At 47.1% G+C, this 14,731-nt stretch overlaps 1 protein-coding gene across 1 annotated transcript; it reads right to left on the minus strand.

The window, feature by feature from the left end:
• Positions 1–965: 965 nt before the first annotated feature.
• LOC149364363 (mite group 2 allergen-like Ixo r 2) lies at positions 966–11,746 on the minus strand. The gene is made up of 4 exons (XM_089570090.1): positions 11,489–11,746; positions 5,050–5,154; positions 3,473–3,645; positions 966–1,516 (listed from the first exon to the last, which is right to left on the minus strand). The coding sequence occupies exons 1-4, from the start codon at positions 11,565–11,567 to the stop codon at positions 1,436–1,438; spliced, it is 438 nt and encodes a 145-aa protein (XP_089426216.1). The 5' UTR covers positions 11,568–11,746; the 3' UTR covers positions 966–1,435.
• Positions 11,747–14,731: the final 2,985 nt, after the last annotated feature.

A 14,731-nucleotide genomic window follows, 5' to 3' on the forward strand; every position in this document is an offset into this window, starting at 1 on the left:
CTGTAACGTTTTTATGCTTTCTTTCAGAGCCTCATTATCTGCTGCAACATTTTTCGCGGAATCTTTTATTTCCTCTTAGCACTAGTCTATGAAAGTCATGCTGGCCGTAATATCTCTGACATCCTTCCTGAGTTCTTGCTTGAAACATTATTTCAGCCCGCGAAACTCTTGTTTCATCTCACGCTTAAGGTCTTCAAACAATTTCTGAACTTCTTCGGCTATTCCTCAAATTTCTACAGATGAAGAATACTTCACACGCTGGAACAAGACGCCGGACACAACTGACCGGCAACAATATGATAACTGGTTATGCAGAATGAGTACAGAAATCGCGTATCAATAGTTTTGGCAGCAACAGTGGCGGTAAGACAGGTACACTGACGTTAAAATGAGAGGGAAAAGTGCACCAAACTGGGAAAAGTACGCAAAACTTGTAATACGTGTCCGTCGCTCACCACTGCCCCTGCCAAACTCAACTGCTGTCTCATTATACTGCATATTGTAGATTTAAATTCGCTACTTCGGCTCTGTATTTGAAATTATGCCGCTTATATGTTCACAAATCTGTGCTGATTCGTTGATTGATTGATTTGATTTATTGGGGTTTAACGTCCCGAAGCGACTCAGGTTATCAGGGACGCCGTATAGTGAAGGGCTCCAGAAATTTCGACCACCTGGGGTTCTTTAACTTGCACTGACATCGCACACTACACGGGCCTCCAGAATTTCGCCTCCATCGAAATTCAGCCGCCGCGGCCGGGATCAAACCAGCCTCTTTCGGGCCGGCAGCCGAGCGTCGTAACCACTGAGCCAACCCCGGCGTGTTAAATCTGTGCTGATCAGTTCATTTTTATGTGTACTGTGCGCTAAGAGTTGACACTGAGTGGAATTAGGATGTTGATAAATTACTCTGAGTAGTTTGTCTCAAGGTCTTTTTTTCTTTGAAATTATCGACGCTTCAAACATGAATTATAACTGGCTTTTATTACATCTGTCCCTTCGCAATATTAGCAAATAACAAGCCAACACACTTCGGTTAATCTCCACTAGAAAATGTCCAGTTTGAGAAGTTGGCCTAGAAAGACAGTAAATGCTTCCTTAAGCCAGACTTGTGTAGCATGTGACTCGATGAAAAAAAAAAAACAATGCAAAGAAATTGAACGCTGGAGGAAAATTGAGGTCTTAGGTTGAGAATGCTGAAGTCATGAGTGCTTGTAGCGGAAGACAAAGATAAACACCCGCATTTCATTTCATGACGACCGGAGGGGAGAGAGCAACTTACAGACTTTCTAGAAGGCGGATAGGGAGCCGGTTTTAAGACCCGGGGTTGGGTAGAGAATTTATTTTCTCCCAAAACATTGGGGCAGGGCTGCCATCCATGGCTATTGCGCATGGACCACGCTTTATAATAAATTTCTTCTGGGCGCACGCCAGCTTATTGTACGATGATCTTGGTCTTGGCACACACGATAACGCCGTTGTCTCCTATGATACTAAACTGCGCCGAGCTTTTCATCTGCAAAGAGGAAGAAAATAAGAAAAAAAAAGAAGGCATAGGTTATAACCAGGACAGGGCTTCGTGCTGTGTTGTTTAGATGAAGTTAATTTTAACACGTATTAAGGAATCGGAGAGAACAGTCGCGTCTGCATTAATTCGCATAGCTCCACAGTACATTTACGATTCCTCAGTGCACTGAAGCTGTCCTCGTTTACCATGAAAATACTGTTATGCATTATTGTGGCATCTGCACAAAACACGCAAACCATTCATGGGGCCTATTTAACTGTAATCTCTACCTGCGCATTGAGCTTTGAATTCTAGAGTGAAGGGAAACACAGAACCGCCAACGTTTCCCGAACCGAGCAAGTCGCATAATCATCGTCGCAGGCTATATTAAGAATACGACACAGTAAAGACATCTTTCATGTGCTATGTAATTACTGCTGTCGTATACCAATTGCGCCGACTATCTTTATGAGAATTTGCTAGCCTTTTCACACGACCTCATCTTGTGCTTTGTTTGTAGTAGGATCTATAATGTTGCTTACAGAGGCCACTGAATATGTGTGGTGCATATCAGATGCCCTTTCTGAGTTCATATCACCACGTTCATAATGAAGATAGTGTGGTATCGCATGAATTTGGCTTTGAATTCAGGCTCCACTTCAAAATACCTCAATGTTACACCTTGAGTTTACTATCACCTCTCATGGCTTTGCCCTCAGCTTTCCTTCAAGCTACCAGGAAATGTAAAGAGACCAGAGATTAAGCATAGCTTACTTTCCTTGAAAACTGTTACTTTATGCTACAGACTACGTAAGCTAGAAATAATTGCATTGCGTACAAGTTAGCAAAATTAACGGAATTCGAAATCATTTCCCATTTTGAACAATTGCCTCCATTCATTAACTCTATAAACAACGACGTGGGAACTAAACTAAGTTACTATTCTTGCTTTTAATTTCCAGGGAACTAAATAAAAAGTAGCTTGCTTGAAGTAGATACTTAAAAAGCTTGAATTCTTCCTGACCATTGTTTAGAAGATGAGAAAAGGTGTGACAGTGGTTTAGAAACTAAACATTTTTTTTACTTTCAAAATCTCTGTGAAAGGTTACAATACCTTTGTATCTTCAAGTCATTTAGAAAGCCCTAAAAGCGATATATAAAATTACTTCAAAGGGCAAGTACTTATAGACCAATTTCACTACTGTCACCTTTTGCGTGAACCATCCTAATGTTTTACACAGGACATCAGGCGAAGTTCACCTGTTCAGAATTCTCGTCAAACCAACTGTCCTTGTTTTTCATATGGGCCGTTTTTTGCAAAAGTTTGTATTTCCATTCATTATTTTACCCCCCTTTCGTCTTGTGTCACTTCGGGAGGTTAAATATCACATATATTTGCCCTCTTTATAATGGAAGTGCCAGCTTCGATGTCAGCAATCACTGCTTGCGAGCATTGTCAGTCATGAATTCAGATATCAAAGGTGGGGCGTACCAATTAACCAGTAAAAGTGGCAGAGTAGTGCAGAAAAAAAAGGTTCATTCGGAAAAGTGGTTTAAGGATTTGATTCCATTTTTTTTAGTTAGACTTTTATGCTAGGTGCGTATGTTTCGAAAACTTGGAGGGAAGGTGGGAGGTACAAGGATTAAGACCGCAGTCACAGTTGGGAATGTTGATGGGAGACTACATTTTGGAACGAAGCCCTGCAACTGGGAGAGAAGTTAAATTAAGCAAATTCGCCCGGATTATTATTTAGCTTTATCTGAAAGTGTATTTGTTTTTCGAATTTGATACTTGTGGTATTTGGGCATTTGTCTAAGCGTACTCTTTTGAACATGTTTAGCAAACGCAGCTCAAATTAAATCGGGAAACACCCGCCCGGCTTCGACCAGTGCAAGGTCTAGGTAGAGTAAGCTGCCAAAACCGCACTCGCACCTCATACACATGACGTGGCGAGGGCAACTCACATTAGGGACGAGCCAGGGCACGGCCACCTCTATGATGCCGTTGTAGGTTTGGCCTTTAGCCAGAGGACACTGGATCGAGCCTTTGCACAGGTCACTCTCGAGACCAGGGATCGGCAGCATCATGCCGAATAGTTCGAACTTTGCGTCCAGCTTCGCCGTCTGGGAGTCTTGCTCTGCGTGGGCAACAAAAGAATTAAAGAGCAAAACGCTGAGGCAGATCGAGCGTTAGCAATATGGAACGAATATTGCGTCATTAGCCGTCTTCGCTATATCCGGTTCAAATCTTTCGTTATATCCGGATATCTATTTTTTTGATGTCAGTATATACAGCGCAAGAAGACAAATCGTTTGGCACCACTTTGAATGTCCTACGTCAATTAGTTTGGCCGTATAGGACGTTTCAAGTTTCAAGAAGTCATGCATAGGGGAACCAGAGGTCGTCGGTGCGAATCCCTGTGATAGGCTAGGCTTTGATTCTACAAGTAATCTTATGCTCCGTAACGCTATCAATCGTTTGATACCACTCCGAACATTCTACGCCAATGATGTGGTGCACAATGTGTGCACCAATGGTACCCCCTACTGGTCCCAATTGAATGACCTTGCATTTCATACTAACGCGACCTTAAGTAACGCGAGTTTTTGAGCTGACGCTCTAAAATGCTATCTTGTGAGACGAACTTTGGTGGGCTCCCCGAATGTGTGTTTCTTCTCGTGCCTTAGCGGACTTATGTTGTTTGTGTGTCGCTGTTTCTTTCGAGGGACGGGAGTTTCTGAGACAACTCGAGTCAACAAACTTTCTTTATTCTGTTGAAGTTCAATGCGAAGAAAGTGAATGAGGGAGTCACACAATTGCTATTCCTCTGAACGCTAACTGAAGTCAAGTGGGCTACTTCTTCGTTGCTAATAGCTGCAGCTTTTTCGCTGCTCTCTAGAGACACCTTAATAAGGATGCGATATGAGTAAGCAGAACGCTGTCTAGTGGCCCATATGAATGAACCGGTACTTTATGTCGTAGGTTTTTGGAAATGAGCCTGTGCTGTGAATAAGTCGAGCTGGTTCACACCCCATGCTCTTCTTAAACGGTGAGAAAAATGCACAAGCAAAGAACACAGGACGGGTGTTGGCCGCCCTGATATACAACGCCCGTCCTGTTACCACCTGCACAGCAGTGACTGAATTCCCTGATCGAATTGAAGGCAGCGGTTACTCCTCATTTCCATATCATCCCGGAAACAAATGGCTTTCGTTATGCAATATGACACACAAGATGGCTCCAACTTGTTATTCGTAATGAAGTTATTCGGTCATATTTATTTCTAGTTCTCTGGATGTAAACTGTTGTAGTAGTGCGAAACTTTGTCACTTTCTTCCTTTCAGGCGCCAGAATATCGACCCTTACCATGAATCTACTTGATTAGCCTGCTGTAAGCGATGGAATTTCTTCCTTCTATCGGCTGTTTAGAATCACGTATTTTTGCATTTTTTATCATTCTTAACGCATTCACTGTCGCATAGAAGTCCAACGACTTAGATTTTTTTTAAGAAAGTATTTTTCTCAGCGAGGACAATCTTACCTGAAATCAATGAAAAATGGATCTTGGTTGTTTTGCCGCGCTTGATGACGCAGGGGTCGGAATTGCACGGCTCGATTTGTGCCGAAAGGATTTTTGCCTGGCTGCCTGCAAGTAAAACGTCATATGCTTTCAGACGACCTTGAGGCAACACAAAGCATGCAACCATGGGCGTCCGGAGGGGGGGGCAAGGGGGGGCGGCTGCACCCCCCTGGAAAATCACTCACTCTAACCGTGAGTGTTGGCCGCACACCAGGGGCGGCGGTGCGCTCAGCAAAAAGAGTAAAAGCGGCCCCGCTTCCAGCTTTGGGTCACATCTGCGAAGTGCCGCGTCCGGGGACGCGTCGTTGCAGACATACAGCGGCACCGGCGAGCATGTGTTTCGAGGCGTCTTGAGATGGGTGCCTGTTTCTTTGATCTCTAGAGAGATAGCCACACGGAGGCAGACAGTGCACAATCCGGCCACCGATGAATTCTTCAGGAGGGAGGGACAAATCAGCCGTGTCCACCCCCGCTTTGTCGGGCTGCTCAAGGGCAAGCAGGCGATGAGTTGGCGCCGCCGCCGCTCGCTGTCTCCTCCGATCCACGGGAGAGCGCAGTTCGGTAGAAGCGCCGCTTTCAGAATCTTCGGCAAAGGGGATTAGCAGTTGCTTTTGTTCACGGCGATGCAGTCTCCAGAGGCGCCCCCACACCAGCGTTCCTTGCATCTTCTCCGGAAGCCAGCGCCTTTGGTCAAGGCAGCCCGATGGCGCCTGCCTGGCTCGCCTGGCTCGCCTGTCACCTCTGGCTGGGCCTCAAATCCCAACAGCGCCCATGTACTGTGCGATGTCAGTGCATGGTAAAGAGACCCAGGTGGTCGACATTATCCGGAACTCTGTACTACTCCGTCCCTCATAGCCTGAGTCGTTTTGGGGCTCTGAACCCCATAAAAACACACAAAACAAATTTTCCGACCGGAGTGGCGAGTGTCCCTTCCCCTCGGAAGTCGCGAGGCGTTCCTTTCACCCCCAAAGTGCTATTAGGAACGACGACAACAAGTCTCGCCGGGTGGCCGCCAGCACGCCTGTTTCTACTGTGTATGGCTGCTAGCGACTTGAGGGTGATTGCTTTCGGGCCTGCCGCCATGGACCACAAGCACCGAGAGGACCCAGGTGCCAGCTGACTTCAATTACGGAGTTTGCCCGGTTGGAGTGCAGGAACAAAACCAGACCCCCTTCACAAAGTGCCTGCACGTGTAGAACGCCGCCGCCGCCTCGGGGAGACGAACGTTATCTTCCCGATTTGCCGTGACCGTGCCAGGGAACAAAGGGCCTCGTCTCCGGTTGCTCTTTGGCGTGCCCAAGCACCGCGACAAGCTGGCGGGCCTCATCTCCGACCCAAGCACGAGGAACCACTTTCGGCGTTTTCGTGACCTCGCGTCTGGCCTCGAGCGGCGGGTGGCATTTGATGATCAACAGATGTCGGTGACCCGCAGAAACCTTCGGCTGGCCGGAGGCCATCACCTACCGCCGTCAACGCTACCTCGACGACAACCTTCTTTCCCTCAGACTCCACATGTGAAGGGGGCGTGACCATGAGTGCAGTGTCGTGTGTGTGCGCACAGGTGAAAGCTCTAGGCCCCTCCCACTCCGGCAAGGGCGTCCTCAACCTAGGGACTTTAGGGAACAAGAAGGATATAAAACTCGACAACGGATGCGGCAGAATCGTCTCACTTCTAACCACCAATGTAAAATGTAAATAAACCTATTCTCCTTTCGCCATCTACCTCTTCGCTCAGCGGCACTCCTGTCCTGAACCCTCAAATCCAACAGTGCGTATTCGGGGATACTGCGGCAAGTAGGCCCTTGCATGTGTGCGCGCCTCTGTGTTTGTGCTTCGGTATTTTTAGTGGCCGGTTGTCAACGAAGCTGAGAACAATCAAGACAGCGGACGAGAAAACGACGAGCGGCGAGTAGTGTGTGTGCAAATACTCGACTGTGTGGTTGCGCGAGCAAGATGGAGCGAGGTGTATGAAGCTGCGAGCGTGCATTTATCTTGTAAATAAGTTTTCGTTGTATATATAGTCATTTTTTGTTTTCAACGTACGCATTCAACCGTTTTTTCAATCAATGTGTATATATTTTTAACACTACCAACCCCGAAGAACTCCATAGCCAGCTTTGTCTCGCGCGGTTCCGAATGATGGACATTCGGCGCTTCTTCAAGCGTCAGCGGTTGTCTGACGAAGCGTTATCCAAATGCGCCCCTGCAGATTCTGGTGTGATATGTGACAACGGTGTAGCATTTGAACAGAGTGATGCAAGCTTTTATCACCGGACAGTAGCTGATGTCGTCGACTCCATGGAAGGGACTCTGTCAACAGTGAGTTCAGGTAATGCAGCAGGCCGAGATGATTCCATTTCTCCTTTCTTGGGATTTAAGTCCGGATTTGACCAGAGCGATGCAACCTTTCATCACCGGACAGTAGCCGACGTCGTCGTCTCCATGGAAGGAACTTCACCAGCGAGCTCCGGTCACGCAGTAAGCCGAGACGATTCCCTTTCTCCTTGCTTGGGATCGAAGTCCGGAGACAACATCAAGAAAACAAATAACTTGCCTCAAGAATATGACTTAGGAGAGTTTCTAGGCAAAGCTAAACTCACTGGCATACCGGACTTTTTGAAGTTACGTCTTCTTACTAAGCCATGGTCACCAAATGTTACATACGATTTTAAGAAGGATGTAACACCTGGAAAGAGGCCTTTTCGACATCAATGGCTGGGAGATTACGCCCCCTGGCTTGCGTACTCAGCGACAGCGAAAGGCGCTATTTGTCGTTTTTGCGTCATTTTTCCTCCACGTGTTCACCGGGGTACTCAAGGAAGTTTTATCGTGCGCGCTTTCAGTAACTACAGAAAAATGCACGAGGCGTGCAGGGATCACGTAAAATCCCAATGGCACCAGGAGGCAATGACGGCCTCACAGAACTTTATGGATGTGATGAAAGGCAAGCAGCTACCCGTTGTAGAGCAGCTGAACAGAGCACTCCACGCGCAAGTTGAAAGGAACCGTGAGAAACTATTTCCAATAGTTTCCACCATTGTCTTTTGCGCGACGCATGACTTGCCAATTCGCGGCAAGCAGTCCGATAGTGGAGTCTTCAATGATCTGCTTGACTTTCGTGTAGAAGCTGGAGATACTCTACTTCAGGAGCACTTCGCTTCTTCTGCTGGCAATGCCAAGTACACTTCTGTCCGCGTCCAGAACGAGATCATCACAATCTGTGGCGACATCCTGAAAGAGCAGATAGTTACCGAAGCTAACAAAGCGTTTGCTTTTTCCGTTCTTGCTGACGAAACTGCAGATATTTCAGGAAAAGAGCAGATGTCTATAGGCGTTCGCTTTATTGACAAGGCGGGAGCCGAAGTGTGCGTTCGAGAGCAGTTTTTGGGATTTGTAGAGCTGGAGCAATTAAACTCCGCTTGCATCGCCGCGGCAATCTTGAAGTTTTTGACGAATGTCGGGCTGATTCTTTCGAACCTCGTTGGACAGGGGTACGATGGATGCTCTACAATGGCTGGAAAAGAAGCTGGAGTGAACAAAATTATACAAAAACAGTTCCCGAAGGCACTGTTTTTCCACTGTGCAAGTCACAAACTAAATCTCGTCATCAACGATCTGAACGACGTCTCTGAAATTCGAAACACAATTGGCATAATCAAACAAACCATAAACTTCTTCCGCGAGAGCGTACTCCGGAGAAAATTGGTGCCGAACATTCCGATGCTGTGTGAGACAAGATGGTCTGCAAAATATAAGTCTATTAGGATCTTCTCTCAGCATTACGTGGCCATAGTCGAAGCACTCGAGGAGCTCGCGTCCACGGAATCATGCTCGAACGCTGCAACTAGACAACGAGCTCACATCCTCTACTGCGCAACAACAAGCTCATCTTTCATCGTCTGCTTGCATAATGTAGCGAAGTACAGCGCTCGGCTCGAACCAGTTACGAACATTCTGCAAGGTGTATCCATGGACTTCCATTCTGTGCATGACCACATCACTGAGCTGCAACGTATTTTTCGCGGCCACCGGACGAACGCTGTAGAGGAGTTCTCTAACATCATGAATGCAGCAAGGGAGGCAGCCAATCACTTAAATGTGGTGATATCTGTGCCAAGACAAGTCTCTCGTCAGGCCCACCGAGACAACTACGGGATTCAGTCGCCGGAGGAATACTACCGTGTGGCAATATATGTGCCGTACTTGGACTCCCTCACTGCTTCTTTAGCTCGGCGCTTTTCTGAAAGCAATGAGAGGAGCTTCAAACTTCTCCAGCTGCATCCATCAAAAATGAAGCACTTGAGCCGTGTTGAGTTCGCTGTTCTCGCCGAAGAACTCCAGTGCTTTTACGGCATCGACAACTTCAAGGAAGAGGCCATCTCTTGGTACGAGATGTGGTGCAACAAAACTGGGGACCCATCAGAAATAACTTACTGCGAGCTTCTACATCAGGCCAAGACATTCTTCCCTGGTGTTGCAAAAGCCATTGAGGTGGCTCTGGCTTTGCCAGTTACTACCTGTACGGTCGAACGCTCCTTCAGTACAATGAGGAGAGTGAAAACGTGGCTACGCTCAACGATGACAAACGACAGACTGGACGGCCTTTGTATGATGAGTGTGCACCGAGAGCGTGTAATGAAGCACAGGAATGAATTTATCACCCGTGTCATCACGCAATTCGCCCAGAAAAATCCGAGGCGTCTACAGTTGCTGTTTACTGACTGACTGTCGTTGCGTGTTTGTGAACATATTGTGCTGTGTGCTGGTCATCAATCCGGGTGTGTCGAGAACCCGTATGCAGCAAGACTGAGCACTCTTCTCCACTAAGTGATAGTATCTTTTTGCATTTTTATTAATTTTAATTGTTTCTTCGTTGATAAACTCCAATGTATCTCTCCTAGCCACGCTTTAATTTGCTGTTTGTAATTTTTCTTTCATGTGTGTATTTTACTTATTTATTTTATTTATTTATAAATAAATAAATTTACTCCGCAAATAGTGCCTTTTTGCTACGAACATAACCCCCCCCCCCCCCCCCCCCTCCGGCGCCAACAGTCAATGGGGCCCCCCCCTGCAAAAAATTCTGCGGACGCCCTTGCATGCAACATCATCAGGATGGCTCCTCGCTTTGACTGTGAGTGCTCGCGGTTATGATGCATGCGAGTGCTTTCAGTCCTCTTTTTTGTATATTTATTTCTTTGCAGTTCACAGGGTGCGTATGAATTAAGATGGAGGAATAGGTTAGCAAAGATTGTGTAAAGGTCACCAAAGCGATGTTACCTTGCTCCATACTCTCACGACCGTCACATGGCCGTTGGAACCACACAAGACGAGATGACTAGGATTTGTCACAGCGAACATGAACCGGCACAAAGGTAAATCATCAGAGAACCAGGAGGGAGGGTGCGCAACTTTTCTACGATAGGCAGCGCAAGCTTTGCGTCCCTGTTGACCCAGTAGGCGAGTAACGCCACAGCAATTAAAGGATCTTGCTGCCGTGATTACCTCATAAAGAGATAAAGAGGATCTACTGCTCCTACTGTACAGACTTAGAAGGCTGAGAAATGCTCTGCTTCTGCGTTCTTAAGTCTGCCCGTATTCTGGGAACTTTGCTGCTGTGATTTGACAATTTGGAACAGATTTTTGCTGATGGTGGTGGTGTACTGAGTGGAGTTTCACACACCAACATTACTCGCCGATTTGTACAAGTTGTAGGATTTGCGCGAGTGCCACATGAGACACACGCCGCCTCTGGTCACGAAGGTTTTGCAGTGCAGTATGGGAATAACGTAACGTACTGTCTTTGCAGTGGGTGTAACCTGTAGCATCATGTTTTCGGCGAACCAAAAGCCTAGCGTAAGCGGTCTTCTCAGCCTGCACTGTCAGTGTCGTCAACCGTTCTTTGGCTTCCTAAACTTTCTTCTTCAGTCCTGTTTTCACTGACGTCAGTATTTGTTGTAAATCTTGGGGAAACTGGTCTGGAGGATAGCGAAGGAAAGGATTCCTAAGAATGCAACCATCGGTCCTGATGTAATTCCGATAAGGTTGGTTACTGAGCTGGCGCCGCAAAGTAAAGCGGCACTGCTCAAGCCTACAGAGCAAGTCTTTCGGAGTAAGCAGGTGCCAGAAGATTGGATGCAGAGCATACTAAGATTAATTAAAAAAGACAAAGATGAGAAAGCCAGGATTGACTTCGAGGATTTCGATGAAGGATTTGCTGTCATTGCGGTAGCACTTTGCTGATATAGTTTTAATTAAGATCCAGCTTATTTGCAGTAGTTCTCCTCGCCAAGAATGAACAAAGAGAAATTGTAGAGCGAAGATGCTTAAATTAACATGCGTTAAATGAGCTATTTACACAGCAGGGACAGAAGTGGAGGAATGAGATGGGTCTGCTTACCACAGTCTTCGTAGGTGAACTCATAACGCTGTCCCATGGCCAAGCTGAAGAGAGCGACGGCAGTCACGAAGCGAAGCATCCTTGATCGCGATACTTGAAAATGATTGTTCGTCGATGAAACCAGTTGTTACCGCGACACAGAACAACCTAGTAGCGTCTGTAAATGACACCGCAGCCAGGGTCCTAAGTTTAGGGTGTTTGCCAGTCAGGCGCTAAAGATCCCACGGGCCTGTACTAATAGCGAATGCTTCTGTCACGAGCTTTTATTGCAGAAATATGCATTCTTCATAGAGCAAACTGCAATCGCTCACAAGATACCATGACAAGAATTAAAACTCACAAAGGCCTCAATGTAAACATGCTTTTATTGGTGACTTTTCCTTATCGTATTGACGGTCGCTCCACGGAGAGATCACGTGTAATTAAGGGCGCCTGCCACCTTTGTTGAACGGCTGACAGACGCTATCCGAGGGCACCACGTTATCGAAACCCCGTAGAAGACATTGTCTGTGATATAACGCAGAATATGTGCATTGTGTGTCCCACAGAAGCTAGCAGCCTATCTTGACTCGGAGAGTGTTTTTGAGAGCAAAATGATAAGGTGTATATCCGCTAGGATATTAATTCCATACTCTAGACTTGTTCGCAAAGAGATCGACTGCCGCCTCTGAATGTTTTCATTCAGCGGCGATGATTGACACTGTCATCATTGGTATTATGATTTGCTGTTGCGACTGAACCCAGGGCAGAAATACATTCATGGTTCTATCGGTAAGAAACGGGACTAAAACGCGCCACAGCCTTGCACAGCTCATACACCACCGACGCCTCGTATACAGCTCACATCGTCACGTCTTCTTTTAAAGTTCCTCCAATACTCGGACTTGGATTCCAGGTGATGGCAGCAGTAGTTGGTTATTGACTGTTAGAGGTAATTGTGTTTAGAGTCATGTAGATCAGTCGGGTGTCAGGTATGTGCCTGGTTTGTGGTCCATATTAAGCAGTTAAGTGTCGCTGCGTTGGAGCAATTGCTGGCAGAATCCGCAAGGCTGGCCACATCAGTAGCTGAAACAACCTCATCTCGAAGAAATTAAAGTGTTCATCTAGAACTTATCTAGGAAGCTGATTTATAAGCTTAAGGATCGAAACGCCACACCACAGTTTCAGTTTCTCAATTTACGCAATTTAGCATAATGTACGGTGTGCGCTGCTATTTATTCTCTTTTTTACTTTAGCGAAAGCAACACTACGCGAGTCGCCGAGCCATTTCGCTGAGCTGATCAAAGGCCATACTGCGCATGCGCGAGGAGCGGTGACGTCACACGACGCACAGCTGGGGCGCCGCCGTCGTCGCTGCGCGGGTGACTGAGAGGTGCCGCCGCCGCGCTAGCTTGCCGGGGCCGCCGCCACTGCTGCGCGCTCTCCATCGCCTCTCTTTATCTCCTCGTTGCTTTCGCAATCCTCCAGGTTTAACCAGAGCTAAACCACAGCCAATTTTTTCTTCTGTTCTTCCTCCAAGGAACGCATGTGGCGAGCCGTGGCCACGTCACTTAGCGAAAGCACTGGCACCGGCGTTGCGCTGACCGGAATGTCAATGCGCTCTCTGCCTCTCCTTGAAACCCAATCGGCCGGGAGAAAGGAAAACGGCGCTCCCGGCGGCGAACGGGATCGGACGGAAACCAGCCTCTCCTGTGACACTTGGTGTGCGCGCGCGCGCGCCACTCTCCATCTCTCTCTCTCTTTCTCTCTACCTCATCACCTCTTTCTTTTTCGGTCCTTCTCAGTGCCTCGGTGCATGTAGATTGGAGTTCATAGAACCGTGATTGCAAGCAAGTAAGGCGCATTTGAATTTCTCTTCTATTTCTTTTCTTTTTTACCCCACAGCATTGTGTAGCCGTGATTAGCACCTTGTAAGTTAAACGTAAGACCTATTTGTTTTTGGTTAAGGCAGCATTCTTTTCGACGTTATGTGAGGCTACTCTGACCCAGGGACAGGGTAGCGGTCACCGATCCGCGAGACGTTTTCTGTGCGCAACAACAGAAATCTTCCTACGGTGAAGAAAGCTGAAGAAATCCATAGCTGAAATAGACATAAGACACAGGCATTACAATTTACAACTCCCTGTATCCTTGCTGACGTACTTGAGGGCTGGGCTGGGGTCGAGTAAATTGTCATCTTACCTTTTAATCATCGTTCACACAAGCCAGTAGCGGGAGGGGGAAGGGGTAGGGGAAAGTCTGGTTTAACTCCTTTTTCCCCTTTTCAGAAGAGATGTACTCGAAAGTCTACAATGAACTTTGTCCTCCCCTTTCCTTGCGGAGCGGCCTGCGCATTCCTGCACACGGACTCTTGTTTATCCTAACTGGGTCGGTTTACTTACTGGATCGTTTCCTCTACTAAGTTCGAAAAGTGTTCCAGGGGCCTTACTTTGCAGTAATTCATCTCATTTTTATTTCTCTTGGTCCTTTGTCATTGGTAGCTGCTCCCGGTGACCTAGGCCGCGGGTGTTGACGTCTCTTTGGCCGAGGCACGAACACGCTCATGATGCGACTTACATAGAGCGCTCCACATCCATGCCATACTGGCAGGTTGGTGCCGGCGCTGACGAATGACAGAGCATGACGAAGCGTTTTACACACCAGACAAACTTTATAGCCGCCAATCCCGTCACACGACAGAATCTGTGTATCGGCTGTGTGACGAATTCGCGGATCATGACGACTGTCTCTCAGCCGGACTGAATGCGGTGGCATTAGGGCGGCTATAGTGGCACCGGCACCGCGACCAGGCCAGCCGTGAGTGCAATTAGTGGTTTGCTTTCCGCCCCGCCTAATGTTTTTCTCACGATTAACGGCAGGATCAAATTGAATGAAAGTGGAATTAATCATCAAACAATACGGCCCCTGGAAAAACTCTGAACATTGAAAAGGAAGATTTAACGAATCACGTAGCATGCTTGAATTGCGCGAAATCGAGCTGCGAGCTCGCGTATATCACTCTGGAACTCATTTGCACAAAGAAGAGAGCTTCCCCATACCCCTCGGAAAAGAGAGAAAATAGAAACAGCTAGCTGATGAAAGAAGCAGTTCGCACTGATTTTAAATCTTCTATTTTGATATCAAGTGGAACATGAACCTTGCACTGAGTAAACCTTCCGTGGCGCATAACTACTATTGCCAGAAGAAGCTGGGAACAATGCACACTACTGTGTAATAAAAAGGTATATCGATTGCAGGTGCTCG

The sequence above is a fragment of the Amblyomma mixtum genome, chromosome 2 (assembly GCF_055824585.1).
Source record: "Amblyomma mixtum isolate Tamu chromosome 2, ASM5582458v1, whole genome shotgun sequence".
NCBI lineage: Eukaryota > Metazoa > Arthropoda > Arachnida > Ixodida > Ixodidae > Amblyomma > Amblyomma mixtum.